This window comes from Vipera ursinii, assembly GCF_947247035.1.
Source record: "Vipera ursinii genome assembly, chromosome: 8".
Classification (NCBI taxonomy): domain Eukaryota; kingdom Metazoa; phylum Chordata; class Lepidosauria; order Squamata; family Viperidae; genus Vipera; species Vipera ursinii.
The window spans coordinates 16942140-16964129 of record NC_139519.1 but is presented as its reverse complement, the minus strand read 5'-3'; the positions used below and the strand labels follow the sequence as shown (position 1 = coordinate 16964129).

At 41.9% G+C, this 21990-nt stretch overlaps 1 protein-coding gene across 3 annotated transcripts in view; it reads right to left on the bottom strand.

Moving 5' to 3' along the window:
* Window positions 1-11626, bottom strand: part of MSANTD2 (Myb/SANT DNA binding domain containing 2) — a gene marked incomplete at its 5' end in the record, with an annotated part of 74448 nt that extends 62822 nt beyond the window's left edge. Inside the window, 2 exons of one of the 3 annotated variants that reach the window (XM_083368658.1) lie at window positions 2342-2600; window positions 11114-11626. In XM_083368658.1, coding sequence (XP_083224784.1) covers window positions 2342-2600; window positions 11114-11626 — 772 coding nt within the window. Of the gene's footprint in view, window positions 1-2341; window positions 2601-3294; window positions 3387-11113 lie in introns of those variants that run through there. The other 2 variants (XM_083368659.1, XR_014493197.1) reach the window with 2 other exon arrangements.
* Window positions 11627-21990: the final 10364 nt, after the last annotated feature.

The window sequence follows — 21990 nt, the reverse complement described above, 5'->3', positions numbered from 1 at the left end:
CTCTGGGGGGCATACAAAACTAGGAAAAACATAAAAACAGCCATAGTAATCTAATACAGGGGTCCCCAACCCCTGGGCTGCAGCCTACCGCTGGGGCTGTGGCCTATTCAGAACTGGGCCAGGTGAGCAGTGGCCAGGTGCATGCTGACCCGCCACTCGCACAAGGCGACCTGCGCATGCACATGTGTGCCAGCCCACCACTTGCGTGGTCCGGTTCCCCCCTTCTCCTCCCCCAGCTGGGCCACCAAGGTGCAAAGGTTGGGGACCGCTGATCTAATACATGGCAAAACAATGCAAGACGGGCTGCTGAAAAAACTATTAAACATCAACCGCGCACCTAGGACCAAAACCAGGTTTGCAAAGCCTGCTGCAGCCCTAGGAGAGAGGGCACCATCCTTATCTCTGGGGGAGTTCCAGGAACCCACAACATGGCAACATTTAGCAAAGGGACTGGAATGTACCCACTCTGTTGGAACATACTGAGTAGGTTGAAAAGGTTGGAGAAAAGTGATCTATCAGATAGACAGGCCCTATGCTGTACAGGGCTTTACAGGAAACTACACAACCCGGGTCCTGCTGGGTCATTGTTTCAGAGATATTTCCTTACCTAAACAAAGAAACATAATGACTAAGGGCGGGTAAAAAAGCAGTGGGAGAAGTAACTTCTAACTTCCTGCCAGCTTCCCCATTGAGATTCCTTATGGGAATCTGGCAGGGAGTATCAAGAATCTCCCTTCCCTTCCCAGCAGGCAGGTGAGTTGCTGCTGCTGCGAGGAAGGAGAGGGAGAATGAGGCATTGCACGACTGGCTGGGAAACTGTCACTGAACATGAAGATCACATGACCACAGCAGCCCATCCACAACCAGTAGTCCGATGAAGTTGGTGTAGCAGTGGTGACACATGAGCACATGGAGTGGTGCCTATCACTGCTCATGCCGCTACGTTTTCATGCAGCTATAGGTCCTGGGTGGTCTTCAAGGTCAGCCCCACGTAAGCACATTGGAATAATGCATTTGTGAAGTGACCATGGCATAAGTGACTGCCTGAGGGGCTCCCTTATAAGATAGCAAGAGGTCAAAGGCCAAATTTCTACCATACACCAATTAATTAACTAACACCAATTAATATTAAAGAACAAAACAAAAACAGTATGTCTGAATATTCGTATGGCGGCTGTTAATTGGAACAATAAACAATAAAAAGACTATAAAGCAGTGAAAACATATTTTATTGTGTTGTACTGGAAAGGACTTTTGATATTACGGACAGATTGCAATGGATAATGACATCATCATGCAAATGAGAAATCTCTGTAATCCATGCCTTCTTTCAGTTCCAATAATGGAATCCCCTGCCCTCAATTAGTACATTAACATGAGGTTTCACTATATACAGCCAGCCTTCAACTTGTGAATATTCATTTAATGATGGTTCAAAGCTATGATGGTCCTGAGAAAGTGACTTACAACCCATCCTCAAAGTTATGACTACTTTACCACCCTTGCAGTCATGTGATCACAGTTTGGGAGCTTGACTAGTAGCTCAAATTTGTAACAGTTGTAGCATCTTCAGTCATTTGATTGTGATTTGCAACCATCCCAGCTGGCTTCTGACAAGCAAAGTCGATCGGGAAAGCTGGATTTGCTTGATGACTACAGCAATTTGCTTAATGACCATGATAAAAATGGTTGTGAAATCTGATCGAATCACAGATGATTTGCTTAAGGACCCTATTGCTTAGCAACTAAAATTCTGGACCCAACCCGTGGTCGTAAGTCAAGGAATATCTGTAAAGCAAAACTCTCAATATTTAACTGCATTTTCTGAAATCAGATTTGAAAGCAATGATCTTGAGAGCTTTTATTGTATCAAAATATGAATTGTGCTACTGATGTTGGGGACATATAACTACAGTATGTAAATAGAGTCACATGCTGATTAATGCTTTGGGCCAGGATCTATCTGGGTCCAATTCAACTCTTCCCTCAACCTTGGAAGCTGACCTGGATCAATCGCTGTTGTTCAATCTCGCAGAATTGTCTATGTGAGTAAAAATTGGAGGAAAGAATATATGTCACGTAGAACTTCTGGACGAGAGATGTAATGTAATGAATAAAATACGCAAGCAGATGGCGTGTACCAAAATAGTCTACCAAAATAAGAGTTGGTACTGCCCCATTTCCTTGCTTAAAATGAGATATCTCAACTTCATGTTCAAGGCATGCAACAGGAAGATGTACAAAACAGAAACACTAGTCCGTGGTTGCAACGCAAGTTGCAGTGGCACCAACTAAAGCATTAGCAGTCACTGGTGTTTCGGTAAAGTTTGCCACATCTTACCTAACTCTTGCTCGCCTGGTTGGTAACAGTAAAGATCCTGACTATGGTTCCCCCATTCGTCCTGCGAATATTCCTCCATTGTGCTACCATCAGACTCCAGCTCTTGATACAAGCCACTGCTATTGATGAGCACCGGTTGGCAGAGTTGAGAATCCCATCCTCCTTGACCAAAGACCTGCTCCAACTGTTCAAAAGTGTAACTGCTTTTTCTTTTGCCCACACCATGTTCCTTCACTCGGCTGTAACACCTGCGAAGGGTCTAAGACAGAAAACATGCCTGTTAGTTTATAGTGGCCGACGTCTATACCTCTTGTGCCATTTTTATTCTTCTTTAACTTTGTTCTAAACTCTGCCACATTGATTAGACTCCTTTAAACCAAACAGGATTTTATGAAGAGGTTTTAAAGCCAAGTTGAATCTTCACAGCCATTTAAAGTTCACAGCAAAGAGCCACAAGAGGACAACACATTTAACAATAATTTTAATATATCAGTTCCATTTATTTGTCTTTTATTGCCGAAGCTTTCTCTTCTTAATCCCCAAGCTTGCTATAATATGCAGAACTAAAACCCCAAGTCAGATACCAACAAGCCCATAAGATATACACATTTACGAAGGAGAGAAAGAACAGTTACTGTGGTACCCATAGTCTGAAAGTTAAGGAAAAGTGAGGGGGAAATGGGGAGAGAGAGAGAGAGAGAGAGAGAGAGAGAGAGAGAGAGAGAGAAGAAGAAGAAGAAGAAGAAGAAGAAGAAGAAGAAGAAGAAGAAGAAGAAGAAGAAGAAGAAGAAGAAGAAGAAGAAGAAGAAGAAGAAGAAGGTGAAAGGCAGAGAGAGAAAGAAAGAAGTCACCAAAAGCAGACAGCTGGATTGTCCCTTACTCCAAAAAGAAAACAAGAAGTTATTTTAAAAATGTTGGCCTAAACTGTTTAGCTAGTAAAATATATTACTTACATAGTTTGCATCCTTACTAACTCACTCTGTCTCTTGGGAAGCTGCTGAAATTTAAAAGAAGTGAAATCAATAATGCTCCGTATTCCCATGATCAAATATTAAACACACAATACTAAGATGGTCAGGTCTAATAATAAAACATTAAACCCAACTCTAGATTTTTAGGTGTCTTTTATACCCTACCTCAATCAAATATTACCCATTTTCACTGCTCCTTAAATCATTCAGTAAGAAGCCAAGTTACCTATTAAGGCAAGTGTGAATAAAACACTGCTAAAAATGCTTCTTATCTAGGTTTCCCCTCTTTCTAACTCTACCCCACTTCTGTTCTTAAGGGGAAAGGCTTAAATTATGCTTCTTAATGTAGTTCACTGCGAAGGGTGGGGGTACTGATGAAAAATTGACTAAGAGCGGGCAAAGCTTTTCCAGTTCAAACTGTTAGGAACTTAAAACACTTCCAAAAGGGTTAAAAACATCAATTTGGGGAGCAAAGCAGCACCGCTAAGATTGACCCATGCAACATAACATGACACTTTGGGGAGAATCCGATGCCATGAGAATGGCGACCCATTCGTGGGGTACCAATGCTTTCTTTCCTTCTCCATGCAATCCTGCACAGATCTCCAAGTTATCACAACTCCCGGGAGCAGATTATGAGGCAGAGGGGAGAAAGAACTGGCCTGTTTCCAGTTATACAAACATAACAAATATAACTCATTGATAGAAAAGGGATGACAATAACTTGGAAGTATTAAAAAAGAGTAGAACAAAAATGGTCTTGTTTTTTTTTAAGCACAGTTCTAAGAAGCTAAAGCAATTTGGACACCTCAACACCGTTTCCAGAAAGCTTATATGTTGAGAGTGGATTTCCCTTATAACTCTACTGCATCTTATCTCTTCAACATGCAGTCAGGTAAAAGTTATTGTAATAAGCGATTTTTTTATTTCGGAATTCCCTGAAATTTGAGTGAAAGTCATCAAGAATGAAATTGCTTTTGAGATATGGAAGAAAAAACACACAAGTGGGGCGGTGGTATGAAGAGGACCGAGAATCATTTGCTTGGGCGAAGTAACAGTAATAATAATAATAATAATAATAATAATAATAATAATAATAATAATAATAATAATAATAATAAGTTGGAAGGGACCTTGGAGGTCACCTAGTCCAACCCCCTGCTCAGGCAGGAAACCCTATACCATTTCAGACAAATGGCTGTCCAGTCTCTTCTTAAAAACTTCCAGTGTTGGAGCATTCACAGCTTCTGGAGACAGGTGGTTCCACTGATTAGTTGTTCTAAGTGTCAGGAAGTTTCTCCTTAGTTCTAGGTTGCTTTTCTCCTTGACTAGTTTCCATCTGTTGCTTCTTGTCCTACCCTCAGGCGCTTTGGAGAATAGCTTGACTCCCTCTTCTTTGGGGCAGCCCCTGAGATATTGGAACACTGCTATCATGTCACCCCTTGTCCTTCTCTTCATTAAACTACACAGTGTGTTTTAACACTCCTGTTGTATAGGCTGCTTCATCCCATTCCATCATAGGTATAACAAGGGACTTTGGAATGCATGGCAAAACCTTACCAAGGACATTGTTTACTTCTTAATTAAATGACCTGAGCATCAGAATGGGGGAGATGCAAGGCGAATCCCACAGTAAGCCACTAAGCTTATGGGACAGATCTTGAATCAGAAACATTTTCAGAGAGTTGCTGTCCACCTTTAAGTTTCTTATACATAGTTTGGGATTATGATGTGGACAACTCAGAAGTAAGTAGGATTTTCTCCACAAAGAGGGTTTAAAAACTTCCTTTAATGAGTTGCAATGAGTCAAACTGAGAAGGATGGAAATGTGGCGTGCCAAGTATTTGCTATCACCCTCTAAAGTTAGTGTGGACAAGACCATTGCCCAAAAAGTGCTTGCTCCCTTTTCAAGTTTATGGAGTCAGATTAGTCTTTCAAATCACCAATTCCAATTTCTAGCGTTTTGCTACAATTTACTTTACAGCTTCCTATCGTTTTGCTGGCAGCCCATATAGGGTCTGATATTCATCACTCTCTAAATCCTACTTAGCTTTTATGTATTGCAATATTCTACCCCCTTTTCCTATTTAGAAAAAAAACATTTTAAACAAGTCTAAATACCTTTCAGGAAAATATGTACACCCTTCTTATTCCTTAAAGTGCTATACTGTATTTAGAAAGGAAAAAAAAAAGATTAACAAACCCAGGTCAACTCTGGTTATAATTCAAGAAGTTCTTAATAAAAATTGGCATATTGTTTGTTCCTTTCCTCACCAGACCATATGTATATATGTTTTTCTCTAAATTTGGGGCAGGAAAGAGATGATAAATACATCAGAAATGTTGCTGCCTATCAATGTAAAATAGATTTTAAATCATTGCTTAAGTAATTTTTCAGCAAGCTGCACAATCCACTTATGACAAATATTTTGACTTGGTCATATAAAAAGGCAAAATAATGCTGTCTAGAATCATATCAAGTAAATAAAACCACATCTACTGAAATCTGGACACTTTTGCTTAGTTGTGTGACAAAGCTGATCACCTAACCAACGTACAGTCTAAAAACAGAAGTCACTAATAAAAGTTTCTAAAAAATTTTTTTTATTGAAAACCAAGCTAAAATAAACAGTCCCTCCCAGAAAACTAACCAGGATGTCTTCACATGCTCTGATAAGATCATCGGAAAACTCCACCACCCACAAACAATTTGAAACAGCAAATTAAGCCCGAGTGTTTAAGAAAGTCTCTTTTAACGGCCTCTTTCAATATGACAGAAGCAACCAGGCCCAGCAATAATCCTACCCAGTATTCAGAACAATTGTAAGAACCCCGATTTCAAATGAATTGCACAAACCTGACTGCTGAGACGCAGAGCAGGGGAGTTAGAGACACAGTGATAGAAAAACTCATGGATCTAGTTGTAACTCCATGGAAAAAAAACATCTGCTGTGACAGCTTCATTCAGCAAAACAAATCATGTATTGCAAATGAACAAAGCTGCGGCTCAGTGGGTTAGGACACTGAGTTTGTCGATCAGAAGATTGGCAGTTTGGCGGGTCGAATCCCGAGTGCCGCGTAACAGAGTGAGCGCCTGTTACTCGTCCCAGCTTCTGTCAACCTAGCAGTTCGAAAGCACGTAAAAAATGCAAGTAGAAAAATAGGGACCACTCCGGTGGGAAGGTAACAGCGTTCCGTGCGCCTTTGGCGTCTAGTCATGCTGGCCACATGACCACGGAGACGTCCTCGGACAAGCGCTGGCTCTTCGGCTTTGAAATGGAGATGAGCACCGGCCCCTAGAGTCAGAAACGACTAGCACACATGTGCGTGGGAACCTTTACCTTTACTGGGGAAAAAATGCTTTATTTTATTGTTTTACTTATTTTACAGCTACTGTTCTTTATGATACAAAATATTCAGCTTGCATATAACCTTAAACCATAATATGGTTAGTTTCCCACCCACTCCCATCAGATTTTGTACAGATGCATTCCAAGGCAGAAAGCAGAATTTACACTAGATAAGTTTCTACATCATGCTAAGCTAAACAAATCTATAATAAAAATAAACACAGCAACACTAGCCCAATGTTACAATTTCTTACTCTGTGTTAAAGTGACATCTCACTTTCCTTCCCAAGAATTCAAAGAGCCATATACAACATTTCTTCCTATACTTTTTCCCACAACAGTCCAGTGAGATAGATGAGTTGAGACTATAAGTTCCCCAACTTAACCTGATGAACTTCCATGGCTGAGAGAGAACGCGGACCCCCCCTAAAATTTCCTAATGAAAATAGTCGTCAAATGACTTAGATGTAAAAATTAACCTTTGGAATAATTAATTAAGTGTAAACAGATATGTACTCGTATATGGAAATTTCAAATAGCTTTGCAGTACTAGCAGTTCCTAAATCTATCAATGGAAAATAACATAAATATCAGCAAGCACACAGGCAAACATGTGCAACCAAAGGATCTGATCCCATTAAAAAGGATCCCACACAATACAATGGGAAAAGAGTTTGGTTATATGGGAGCAATCAACCCTGACTGTTCTTTGGAAGGACAGTTGCTGAAGCTGAAGCTCAAATATTTGGCCACTTAATGAGAAGACAGGACTCACTGGAAAATATCCGAATGGTGGGAAAGACGGAAGGCAACAACAGAAGAAGGGGAAGGAAGATGATGAGGAGGTTAGATCAGGGATCCCCAACCCCTGGTCCGTGGACTGGTACCGGGCCATGGCATGCCAGCAACCGGTCCTCACAAACAAGAAAAGCCCCATCCGCGGGATGCAGGCAGCACACAAAACCATGCACCCTCCGGTCGGTGGAAAAACCTCTCTCCACAGAACTGATCCCTGGTGCCCAAAAAGGTTGGGGACCTCTGGGTTAGATAGTGTCATCAACACAATAAAGATAAATTTGGGCAAACTTTGGGAAACAGTGGAGGACAATAGGCCCTGGCGTACTATGGTCCATGGGGCTGCAAAGAATCAGACACGACTTAGAGACTGAAGAACAATATGGGAGGTTGGAAATCACAAAAAAGCTGTGCTGAGAAGCAAGAAGCTTGGGTATGTTATTTATGCAAGAATGCATTTATGATAAGATCCAACACTTTTAGAGGGTGAATTTTCATGTTCTTTAAAACACATTCTAGTAGATAAAACAGATTCTGAGAAACTACCTGTTTACCTAAGTAACTGCTGGCTTTTTAAAAATAGGATTTCTTTAGTTCTCCTGCAGAATGAAGGAAAGGTGCATCTAAGCAAGCAAAGTATGTATATTAAATAAATTGTTGGTACTAAAAATGCCATTAATAGGTAGATTATTGTGCCACCTTGTCAAGCAACCTAATTTTACATTTGTCATTTTCAAAGTCCACGCAAAACCTGCTTTATTTGTGCTGAATATCTGATACATAACATATGCAAAATTTCTCAGAATGCAAAATTTCACTACATGATGCTGAATTTTAAAATAACACAATGCTTGTGGACTTCAGATTACATACATTACAAATTTAACTGATGTGTTTTCTGTGAAGCCTAGATCACCACAATGTAATTATTAGCGTATCACACCTTTTTAAAATATGTAAATGGATGAAAATATCGAGTTTAAATAGTTTTGAAAAGAAAGTCAATTTTTATTCATCATTATTAATACTGCCCTAGGTATCTGTAATTTCTAATGTAATTCACTTGGCGTGTTAAAATAATACAGAACTTTTCTATTAGTTTGTGGAACAGCATAAATTAACAAGAAGTTTCTTCTCCATAGTTAAGTCTAGCTTTACCTCTCTTTGATTTGATTATGCCATCTTTCAGTGTAGAAAAAAATGTATTTCAGATCACACCGTCTTTTTTGATATATTTACAGATGCCATCCAGATACAAGGTTTATTTCATATTTGCTCTTTGTTAAGTGTCTTTTTAATTTAAAGCCTCAATTTGTTTTTCCTGACAAACCCCGCCCCCCGAATCACAGTCTTACAAAATATGTAGGTATGAAATTGTTTTCCTAGATTTGGCTTGCTGTCTTTCTACCTATTTCTGTCAAGAAATGCAATTCCATTTCAAAATGTTGGCCAACCTTTCAAACCTCTTTAGGAATGACTCTCATACAGCTGAAAACTATACAGCACTGACTAAACACACACACATGCACACACAAAATCTTATGGATTTCTACCCAAAGGTAAATTTCACTACGCTCAGCTAGATAAAATAAGAACTATTTTTCATAATGCATGTACAGTAAATATTCAATCTTCATTACAGTTGCATACTTTAAATACAATATTTTAAATTTACCACTCTGTTAAAGCAGAGGTATCAAGCAAATATCATAACTATAAATTCATAATTGAGCAAGAGAGCTGCAGATGGAAAAGATGCTGTTGTGGAAACAGAGTACATTTTTTATATATTTTCCAGACACCAGAACCAACAGGTTTTGTCTGCCCTACAAAACACAGCCTTCAGTTGTCAAATATTGAAATTATTTGACTCATAACTATGGCCAGAAACAAAATCACACAAAGTATCAGAAATCTATGTACCAAACATCTGATGATTGACTAATAAAAAGAGCACAGTTATCCATGCATTAGAAAATCTACTTCTCAACTCCTGAAGAAAGCATGGAATATCTTATTTAAAAGCAACATTAAAATAAAAATGTAATGCAGTCTGCAAATTTCACAATCATAATAGATCAACATACATGTGGACCATATATGATTTATGTCACCCACATTTGCAGGACTTTTTGGACTATACCCAGAAGTTCCAATTCCAGCGCACAGAATCAAAATGGTCTAAAGACAATATATAAAGCTCTGAATTTTAAAACTTAATTTTAACAGAAGGAATTTTACAAGGTGTCTGCTTGCCCTTACATCTACCGTAAGAAGCAATGGATAGTTCAAATACTACCCAAGGCACTACTACTTTTTAAAGATGGAAGCATTCATTCAGCTCAAAAAAGTACACCTTAATCAACCCACATATGCATCATCTTGTAACTACTCCCATCTTTGAAACCTGGCAGAAAAATCAAAGATTACTTGTATGGGTCTGTTTGGTATTAGTTCTCTCTGAAGTTTACTGCGTTAAAGAGACTTTGTACAGCAGGAAGATCAAGCCACACATTCCACATCATTCTCCCCGCTCATTTCCTAGAGTGTTTCCCACCTAAATGCCAGCATTTCCCTTTCTCAGTCTAACATACTATCTGATCAACTTAAAGTCCCCAAACAGAGCTAACCAAGCGCACATCACTGATCTTTTAGATGAAAACTTTTGCATTAGATGGCTTAAACTATCACAAACTCAGTCCCTAAATACCATTCTTCACCAGGACTTACAATTATTCACACCACCTCTTAACTCGGCCCCAAAGGAACTTCAAAACACCCAACCACCCCAGAGCACACAACTTTATGCCTTGACAAAACCTTGGATTCTCACCTCTAACCTTATTCCCTCCCCGGATCCATCCTGTCTATGGAGATTCTCAGTCATCCAGGTCATAATTATTCCGAAGGTGCTTTTTTTTATTTTTTCTTTCCAGGAGGCAACTGGACTTTCTTGTTTTCCTTTGAAGACGTTTGGTTTCTTAACCAAGAAGCTTCTTCAGCTCTGACTGGGTGGTGGGGAAAAGAAGGGTTTATCTTCCTTGCAGAGATTGTTGTTCACCGTTGAAGACAGCGGAAGGCTGTTGGGGATGAGTCTGTTTTGTCTGCAAGAAAGATAAATCCTTTCTCCACCATCCAGTCAGAGACAAGAAGCCTTCTTGGGTGGAAAGCAAGTCCAGTTGCCTCCTGGAGAAAACAAAAAAAACACCTTTGGGATGATCCATCCTCTCGTGCTTTTTGGCTTTGAATTGCGTGGGGTTTTTGGGGGTTTTTTTAAGCGCCTCGTTCCCTTTTAAACAGGCAGGCAGGAGTCGCCGCTCCCCATCTTAAACGACAACCTCGCTCCTTCACAAAATCTGAAATATAAGCAGGATCCACGCCGGGGAGTGGAAAGAAGAGGGGCCCCCGTGGTTGCTGCGTGAAGCTAACAGGGCAACATCGAGGCGTGGACGGCAGCCCTGGGAAGGCAAGGGGCGAGGTTCAAGGGACGAGGAAAGGGCTACCCCTGGCTGTCCCGTCCGCCCCCTCGCATCCTCGGAGAAGCCCCGGCCGCCGGCAGGGAGGGAGGGAGGGAGCGAGGCAGGGATGGGGCTTGGTTTCCCTGCAGAGCGCCGCGTCCTCAGCATCCCCGGCTCGGCGGCGGCGGCGCTGCCTACCTTGATGCGCTCTCGGCACTGCGACGGGGTCCGTTCGTAGCCCAGCTCGGCCAGGGCCCGCGAGACGCGCTCGTACATGGCGGGCCCGGGCGCCTTGCTGCCGAAGACGGTGCCGGCGCCCTCCAACTGCTGGTACCGCGCCTCCACCAGCCGCTCGTTGCCCCACACGGCGATCAGCGCGTTGGTCTCGGCCGGCGTCCACGACATGCCTCGGCAAGCCGCCGCCGCCGCCGCCGCCGCGCTGCCGCCCGGGGAGAAGGAGACGGAAGGCGAGGCCCCGACGCCTCCTCCCCCCGAACCGGCCCCGGCTGAGGTAGCCGCCGCCGCCGCCGCCGCCGCCGCCGCTCCGGTGGGGCCTAACGGGGAAGCGCCGCTGGGCGTGGAAGGGTCGGAGAGGCTGGGGTTGCCGTCGCTCAGCGCGCCGGGCGAGCCGGGAGACAACACCTCCATCTTGGGGATCTTGAGCGGCGACTCGGCGGCGGAGAGCTGTGAGGAGCCACAGGGCGCCGCCATATTGGGACTGCGGGGCTCAGCGGGCGGAAGTGACGGCGAGAATCCAAGGGGCGGGGCTTCCGCCAGGCGGCGGCGACAGGAGAGCCAAGCGCGGGGAACGCAAAGAGAAAGAAGGGAAGGCGCTGGCTGGCGCGCGCGCGGGGGGGGGAGGGGGCGTGGCCGCACGTGGCGAGTTGGGAGGAGCTTAGGTGCATATTGTGTAAATCAGGGGTCTTCAAACTTGGCCCTTTTATGACTTGTGGACTTCAACTCCCAGAATTCCTCAGCCAGCTTTGCTGGCTGAGGAATTCTGGGAGTTGAAGTCCACAAGTCATAAAAGGGCCAAGTTTGAAGACCCCTGGTGTAAATGGTATTAAATGGGACCGGTTCGCTTCTTCTGGAATCTCTTCGCCCTGTTGATTTAATTTTTTTTAGCGATGTCTGTGCAAACCGTGGTCCTAAGACGAGGACTACCTGTGTACCCTGCCGCATGCACGTGGTTTTATACGATTTAATAGGGGCTGGAAACCGTGCCGCCCTGAAAGAGCGTGCAGCTGGTGCAGAATGCAGTGGGGTGGGCAGCCATGTGCGCGAGCCTCGATCTGCGCGTGTTACATCTTTGCCCCGCAAATTGTGTTGGCTGCCAGTCTGCTTCCCAGTGCGTGTCAGGGGCTGGTAATGACCTATAAAAGCCCTGTGGGGCCGGGCTGCAGATAATCTTCGACAGAGGACCATAACAGAGCCTTGGCGGAGCAGTGGGCTAATGCCTCCTTAAGTAACACCAGCTGCCTGCAATTAGTGCAGGTTCGAGTCCCACCAGGCTCAAGGTTGACTCAGCCTTCCATCCTTCCGAGGTAGGTAAAATGAGGACCCAGATTGTTGGGGGCAATTAAGCTGACTTTGTAATAATGCCGCTTGGGGTGTGTGTGAAAGCCCTAATAAGCAGGCATATACATAGAATGAAGGCTACTGCTAAGCTTGTAAGCCGCCCTGAGTCTTCGGAGAAGGGCGGGATATAAATGGGATTTAAAAAAAAATCTGAGCCCAAAATTTCTGTTGCTAAGTGAAACACTTGTTAAGTGAATGTTGCCCCCATTTTATGACCTTTCTTGCCTCAGTTGTTAAGTGAATCCCTGCAGTTGATAAGTTAGTAAACTAGTTGTGAAGTGAATCTGGCTTCCTCATTGATTTCTTTTGTCAGAAGGTCACCAAAGGAGATCACGTAACCCCGGGACACTGCGACCGTCATAGGTATGAACCAGTTGCCAAGCGTCTGAATTTTGATCATGTGACCATGGGGATGCTGGAAAGGTCGTAACCGAAAACTGGTCATAAGTCACTTTTTCCAGTGCCGTAGTAACTGAACTAAACGAACTGTTATAAGACTGCCTGTATTTGTGGGAACTCCCTTCCCTACATCTACCTGTTCTAGCAGGGAAGGTCCCCTCTACAAAGGGAGTCTTGTTTTATGTATGTATAGATGTCTTGTGTATGTATGTATTCATTTATATCCCACCTTTCTTATAAATAACTCAAGGCTGTGTGATAGGACACAGGAGGAGAGCCTTTTTTGTTGTGGCACCTGCCCTCTGCAATATCAACCCCCCCTGAGGACAGATTGGCCTTCACTTTGTTGACCTGGTCAGCAGGGGCTGAAAACATGGCTTTGCCCTAAGGACTGGGCATCCAGTAATGTGGATATTTATTTATTTATTTTTATTACATTTATATCCCGCCCTTCTCCGAAGACTCAGGGCGGCTTACAAGCTTAGCAGTAGGATATGGTGCCTGTAAGATGGTTATATTGTTAGATTTCTGTGGAAATGCTCAATCATCCAGGTCATACCCGTGGTTTTCTCAAAGGTGTATTTCCAAAAAACAACTGGACTGTTTCTTTCCTTGAGGAAGAAGAACCAGAGCAGGGGTGTCAAACTCGCAACGTCACGTGACATGTGATGTATCACGACTTTTTCCCCATTGCCAGAGCTGGGGTGGGCATGGTTTCGGCATAATACATCTGGCCTGCGGGCCAGCACTTTGACACCCCTGTGTTAGAGAAACAGACCCTCCAATAAACTGTGTTTTCTAATTTATTTTTAAAAATCCCATTTATATCCCACCCTTCTCCGAAGACTCAGGGTGGCTTACAATCTAAAGCACAATGTGCTTAGCAGTAGCCTTCATTCTATGTATAAGCCTGCTTATTAGGGCTTTCGCCCCCCCCCCAGCGGCATTATTACAAAGTCAGCTTATTGCCCCCAACAATCTGGGTCCTCATTTTACCTACCTTTACTACTACCTATTAATAGTTTTGCTGTGTTTAATGCTTTTAATTATGTTTTGTGATTAATTGTTGTTCTTGATTAACTTTCTGAGCTTGCCAGAGTCATGTACATGAGATGAGTGGCTGTATAAATTTACTAAATAAATATATGTGTCTTTAACACACTGCAGCTGATCAGGAGTCATGTTCATTTGAGCCCAAGTTTGGTAATGGGAAGTGACTGCAACTAATCTCTTTTCAACATTCTCCAAGGAATCCAGTTCACAGGAAAAAAAATCTTTTTTTTCTTCTTCTATTTTTCTACTATTAATCTCATTGTTGCTACCCTACAAATTATTTGGAGTTGAAACAAGTTGAATCATTTATCATTCACTTAGAGTAGTTTCAACTTTTTATGTTTTAACTGAAAGCCAACGTTCTGTCATTTCCAATGCTTTGAAGAGGAAGAGATGTTTTCTTCCCACTGAGTTGTGTAGCTTTTTTTTAAAGAAAAAAATTCTGAAAACTTAAGAGAGAACTTTTACAAAATGTTTTATAGGTGGCACTTAGATCCTAAAAAATTAGCAAGTATGTATCCGAACTGCCAGCCCAAATGTTGGAGGTGTGGTTGTGAGGATGCAACGTATTTTCATATATGGTGGACTTGTAAAAGGGTTAAAGCTTTTGGGATTAAAATTTGGTGGAATATGCAAAAAATATTCAAGAAAAGGATAAAGTTTTGTCCGCAACTGTTTTTATTGGGTATTATCACAGATACTACCTTTGTAGACACTAAGTTGATGTTGTATTTAATTATGGCAGCGAGACTTTCAGTAGCGCAATATTGGAAGAAGGAAGAACTGCCGACTATAGAAGAATGGACTTTAAAAGTTTCCAACTTGGCGGAAATGGCAAAGATTTCAGCGTATTTGAAAGACCAATCGCAACAGAGATACATTGTGGAGTGGAGAAGATGGATTGATTATATCCAGAATAAATATGGGACTAAAAAGTTTCATTTAGCATTTGAATAAGTAGTGGATTTATATGATGTATAATTAGCTTGTAGTTATTTTATTAAGAGTTAAAGTGTGATAGAATTTAATATTTTATTGTTGTTTGCATATTTTAGATTATGTTTGTTTGTATTTTTATACCCTGTATTTAGCTCTGGGAAGTCGGGGAGGGGGGAGGGGAGGGGAGGGGAGAGTTGGGGAGGTTTGGGGAGAGGGGAGGGGGAAGGGAGGGGTTTTGTATTCAAAAATGTACTGTAAAACTTTTCAATAAAAAAAAAATCTGGAAACCTCAAACTTTTCCTGAAATTGCTGGTAACCCTTGTTTCCTTCTAGCTCTGTTTGACTTCTTTCAAGTACCATCGATGCTGATGAGTGTGGCCTATATCCATAGATATTTCAGATATCCCACTTTTTATGGGATTATGTTTTCCCCTTTTCTTTCCACTGTTAAAATTCCTACCTCACTTCCTACTGTACTTGAACTGTACATTACTAGCCAAGTCCCAAAGGTGCTTTTTCAAGAGGCAACTGGACTGAAGCTTCTTGGATGAGAAACAAAACGTCTTCAAAGAAAAACAAGAAAGTCCAGTTGAAAAAACACCTTTGGGACAACCATTACTTGGACGACTGAGAATCTCCATAGAAAATGACTAGCCAAGGTTTTCTCAGTAATGATTAGCTCAGATTGCACGTCTGAGATTTGCTTTTCCACAAGTGCATGTTTTGTTGTGTTTTCTGTGGCTTTTCAATTTTTTTGCAGCTGCTGTCTCAAACCATCTGTCCGACATTACACATTTCCTAATTACACTGACTTAAAAATTCCACTTTGTAAATATTCTCTAGGAGTTGTGAATGAAACTGTACATATGTTGAAGGTATGCATCTCCAATATATGATACAATTGGCATGTGTTTAGTTGGCAGTCTAAATTTTCTCAATTATTTAACTAGCGAGGTGACTATACATACATACATACATACACACACACACACAAGTGGCCCTTGGTTTACAGCCGCAACTGGGAGCAGAATTTCTTTTGCTAAGCAAAATGGTTGTTAAATGAGCAATGCCTGATTTTACAAACTTTTCCTTGCCACGGTCGTTAAACAAACCACTACAGTTAAGTGATTCATGCAGTTGGTAAGCAGCTTGTCAGCAGCTGGCTGGGAAGGTCTTAATGGTGATCATGTGACCCCAGAATGTTGCAACCATCACAAATACACGCCAGTTGCCAAGCACCCAAATTTGATCACAGGACTGCGGGAGTGCTGCAACCGTCATAAGTACGGGGATCAGTCATAGATCACTTCTTCCAGTGCAGTTGTAATTTCAATGATTGCTAAACAAAAGGTTGCAAGTTGAGGATTTGCCTGTATTACATTTTGTATATTAAATTGTGTTCCTGAAGATGCTATGAAGCAACCCATTTAGCTTTAGGAAATTTAATAATAATAATAATAATAATAATAATAATAATAATAATAATAATAATAATAATAATAATAATAATAATAATAATAATAATAATAAAGTTGGAAGGGACCTTGGAGGTCATCTTGTCCAACCCCCTGCTCAGGCAGGAAACCCTATACCATTTCAGACAAATGGCTGTCCAGTCTCTTCTTAAAAACTTCCAGTGTTGGAGCAATCACAGCTTCTGGAGGCAAGGAGTTCCACTGATTAATTGTTCTAACAGTCAGGAAGTTTCTTCTTAGTCCTAGGTAGCTTCTCTCTTTGGTGAGTTTCCATCTGTTGCTTCTTGTCCTGCCTTCGGGCGCTTTGGAAAATAGCTTGGCTCCCTCTTCCTTGGGGCAGCCCCTGAGATATTGGAACACTGTTATCATGTCACCCCTCATCCTTCTCTTCATTAAACTAGACATACCCAATGTGAGCAATTTTGCTAGCATTTCTCCCTCTTTATGCTTACATGAGGTACAGTAAAGGACACATCACTTTCTAATCCTGTGCACGTAGCTATGCTTAAATGTGTCATCCCATATCTGAACACAAAAGGGAGCTCTTATTCTCCATAATAGGAATAGCTTTCTCACATGCTGGCACTGGACCTTTGGCGTGGTATAAATCCTTCATCAGAGTTGGCTTCATTAAAATATCAGAACATTTTAACAAAATGTTTTCTGCTAAGTCTCTGTCTTCCTTTGATTCACCCTCCATTTATGTTTACAAGCTCCCTCTGTGATGTAATCCTTGCCTTCCTTTCTATTGTTTTCACACTGCATCAGAATTGATTATCCATGGGATGGGAAGAGCTCCAGATTTCTGTTGAATTGGAATGCTATTAATGGAACGCTTAAAAAAATATCCGTAAAAGAATGGATTTTACTGTGGATGAGATCACAAATTTTGGTTTAATTTGATATATAATTGTTCTATAAGAAGGGTGAGGGCTAGATTATATATATATATATATATATATATATATATATATATATATATATATATATATACCCATGCTAATCATCTGTATAGGGATATCTGTTTAAGTTGATTCTCCCCTCCCCAAGCACTGCAATTCTCAATGCAGTATGCAGAATATTTCACCTCTGCAGTCAAGTCCTGGATGGTCTTTCTTTCTTTCTTTCTTTCTTTCTTTCTTTCTTTCTTTCTTTCTTTCTTTCTTTCTTTCTTTCTTCCTTCCTTCCTTCCTTCCTTCCTTCCTTCCTTCCTTCCTTCCTTCCCATTTTTATATCCTACAAGCAACTCACAATTATAATTGTTTTTCTTCGCTTGGGGCATATAGGTAAGGGATTACACCTCTGCACTGCAGTGCTTTGAATGATTCTATTGAAATGATAAGTTACCAAGTAGTCCCATAGCTCAGCCCTGCAGCATTTTAAAGTGCAGTCTTACCACAGGAACTGTGGGACATGGTGCATATAATATATGTTTAATGTGTGCTGCATTTACAAGGTGCCCTGACTTCAGATTAAATTATGAGCTCCCAGGTCTGCTTTGTAAATTTCTTTAGTGTTATTTTTTTTTCTCCACAAAGAAAGCATTCTTGGTGCTGAAATGGAATGCCATATGAAAACAGGGCAAGATTCCAATTTCTTTCTGTCTAGAACAGCGGTTTGGATTCAGACTGTAAAAGATTTGGGAGAAGTCCAGATTGCAATAAAATCTGGCCTCTCGAAAGGTTTAGGGGGTGATCTGAAAATACAGGTAGTCCTCGACTTACAACAGTTCATTTAGTGACTGTTCAAAGTTACAACGGCATTGAAAAAAGTGACATGACCGTTTTTCACAGTTACGAACTTTGCAGCATCTCCATAACCATATGATCACAATTCAGACGCTTGGCAACTGGCTCATATTTATGATGGTTGCAATGTCCCGAGTTCATATGATCCCCTTTTGTGACCTTTTGACAAGCAAAGTCAAAAGGGAAGTCAGATTCACATAACAACAGTGTTACTAACTTATCAACTGCAGTGATTCACTTAACACACTTGACCTGTGGCAAGACAGGTCATGAAACAGGGCAAAACTCACTTAACAAATGTCTCACTTAGCAACAGAAATTTTGGGCTCTGTTGTGGTCGTAAGTTGAGGACTATCTGTACAAAAATCAGAAATAATGAATGTGTGCAAAGGGTCGTTTATTTATTTTACTTGACTGCTTTGATCAAGGCTATTCTAGCAGCATATTTAAAGCAATGCTTACAACCAATGTAATACTAATAGTAACTTACAATGGATGTGTAATATAACATTACAGTAAACATTGATTTAGTTCAGCTTTCCCTGAAAGGGGTCAAAAGGATTGTACAGTTTTCTGACTGATAGCTAAAGCTTCCATTCACAATACCCTGGTTCACTTCCTATAATACAGTTTGTTTGATTTGAGTGTATTAAACTATTGGGGCTGGCGAACTATGGAATATGGCCTTGTCTGACGTGAACTTGGTTTTGAAGAGTGAAGAGGAAGTAACATAGCGTAGACAGACCATAACGCTCTAGTCCAGTGATGGCAAGCCTATGACACAAATATCAAAGGTGACATGCCACAAGATTTTGGGAGACATACCAGCATTCACCAGCACTCAACAACAACTATTCTTGAACAGATGTCCCATTTTTGTGTGATTTTTTTGAGTCTGTGGAGCTTCATAAAAATAGGATGAGCGTTTGTGCAGCCTGCAGAAGTTGCTCGAGAGGGCCTTGCTCCCGTGTGACCTCAGAAACCTCCAACAATGTGCGGAAAAAAGCAGACAGAGCTGGAGGACAGAGTTAAATGAGTCATCAGCCTAGAGTCATTTCATTCCCATAAATGGTCTAAGTTCATCCCCTCTTGGAGTCCATTGCCCTTTATCTGGCGCCAATTTAACATGGAACTTTAATTGATTAGAATCTGGTGTATAGGCTTGAGCAATAAATCTTCTGAAGTGCAGCTGAACACATGGCCCTGATTCTTTGCACCTGACAGAAAATCATGTGAAGAACAAGATTTTCCTCAGTTTTTGGAGGCTGCGGAGGCTGTGGAAGAGCATTCTCTGAAGCCATTTCAAGAACGAAGGCCTCATGTGATCCAGAACAGCTTCGGATAGGCCATAGGGGCCTGTCAACAGAAAGACAACAGCGCCTGAAGGTAAGTGGCACACAACAAATCCTGGGAAACCCTGAACCACGGCGACAATTATCTCATCCCCCAAAGCTTGCATTCCTTGGGGAATGGCAGGAGATGGCCTTCTTCAGGGGCAGCAGTGGCCTAGGCTGAAGTTGAGGCCTGGACCTCTACTTCAGGCCAAGCCTCGGCATTGCCCCCAACTGCCACTTAACAGCCGTGGCAAGAAAGGTCGAAAAATGGGGCAAAACTCACTTAACAACAATGTCTCACTTAAAAACAGAAATTTTGGGCTCAATTGTAGTCGTAAGTGGAAGACTGCTTGTACAGTATAGCCCTGGGACATTTGCTTGAAAGCTCTGCACTTTGCCCTGTTTATTTCACTCTCATCATCCTATTGGTTTTCTATGATTTTGGCTCGAGATTCTGCCTCTCTGTCCAATAAAGCCACTGACTCGGAAGATTATTTATACAATTTATTAGAGTACTTCGACAAAACGGGAACCTTGGACAAAGCCTCAGCTTTCCCTTTACACTCAGGGAAGCAGAAAAAAGTATAAAGGTTGATTGGCTGGAAGAAAATCATCGTGCCCAAATACATCAGAAACGGACTGATTGCTAAACATTCCATAATATTAAGTACGACCATTTATTTGAAGGATCGTTGCATTAGAAGTGGAAAAATAAATAAAGAAGTAAGCATGAGGAAAGGCATCATAAAATCACATAGAATCCGTTGTGAAAAGATAGAGTTACCATCGGTTGAAACCGTTAGCACATATAATTGAATAATCCTTTGCCATTCAGCCTGAAAAAGTCAAGAGAGTTCGTGAAATGGGGCAAAGTTCACTTAGTAGGTGTCTTGCTTCTGGAATGAAAATTTGGGGCTCAGTTGTGGTTTGTAAATTCAGGACTACCTGTATTGATCCGGAAACATAAATATCTTGGCTTGATATGGTAAACTCAGTAGTGGGATTCAGCCGGTTCGCACCACTTCGGCAGAACCGGTAGCTACTTTTTTGTTGCCCAGGCCCAGAATGGACTTCCGGAAGCGGCAACCAGACAGAGAACCGGTTGTTCACATATTTGAATCCCACCACTGAGTAAACTGATATCAAACTTGGAGACACCCTTCAAGACATTCTCCTAACGGGGCCTAGGAGTCTCTTAGCAGCCACATTGTTGGCAGACAGCTCATCAGGAGAGCATCTGTTTCAAATTTATCGGTCTCTGTTGTTCTCTTCGCCTGCCACACATTCCAGATCTTGCCGCACTACTCGGTAGGGCTTTTTACCAACTGCAGCCCCAGCTGAGCCTTCTCCCAGAGGCCTCAGTAACACCTTAGGCCAGTCCGCCCCAACGGACTGAAGAGCAGGTGCTAAGCAAGCTATAGATAGTGAAGTAATTCTCTGCCGCATCCCAGAACACACACACGGGCATGCAGGGTGCCACATTGCAGCTTTCCCATTACACAGCCCCTCATTAGTGTGATGTCTTTGAAGTAATTGTAATGAGGGGTTGGTGTGGTGTCCAGAACAAAAGAATGTTGGTCTAATTGTATTAAGACTGAAGGCTGTTGTGTGTCAGGCTTTGGCGCTGCCGAAGTAGAACGCCTCAAAGAAAAGGTTGAATTACCTCTGGATTTTCTGAGAAGAACTGCTTTCCTCTTCTATTTTCGATGGTTTTGCCATATTCTTTTATTTTAAAACACTCCAGATCAGTGTTGTCTTTGCACTAGACCCAGAAAGCTAGTGTTCTATGGTTATGCATTTGTTTTATATATATATATACACACAGAGAGAGAATATTTACTTAGTAAAAGTTAGTGACGCACAACAAAACATGGTAAATAAGTTGAAAAAAATTACTATGTAATGCTGATTTTACTTAGAGAACAGATCCTTATACAGTGTGACTGACGAATTATATCAGTTTTCAACTGGAAACTATTGTATATTATTTCTTGTTATTTTAACCATTCAGTTGTGTCTGACTCTTTGCAACTTTATAAGCAAGTGGTTTCCCTGAACTGGTCCCTGGTGCCCAAAAGGTTGGAGGCCACTGGCTTATAGTCTTAATGCTATAGAAACCTCTGCTTTCCCCAGCAATTATCTATGTATTTTACTAACCAAAATTAGCTCCTAGAAAACTGAGTTAGTGGTCTTGCCCCAGTGATGCCCTCGCTGTGATGTCCCGTTGCCTGGAGGCGGTTCGGGTCTGGATGGGGAGGAACAGACTTCAACTCAACCCTGACAAGACTGAGTGGCTGTACATTCCGGCATCCCGGGACATTCAAAATGTTCCATCTCTTTCTATGGGGGGTGAGCTCTTACCCCCCCGTGGATAGGGCTCGCAACTTGGGAGTCCTCCTAGATTCACGGCTTACCCTGGAAGATCATATAGTGGCCGTGACTAGGGGGGCTTTCGCCCAGGTTCGCCTGGTGCGCCAGTTGCGGCCCTATCTGAACCGGGATGCCCTGTGTACGGTCACTCATGCGCTCGTCACCTCTCGCCTTGACTA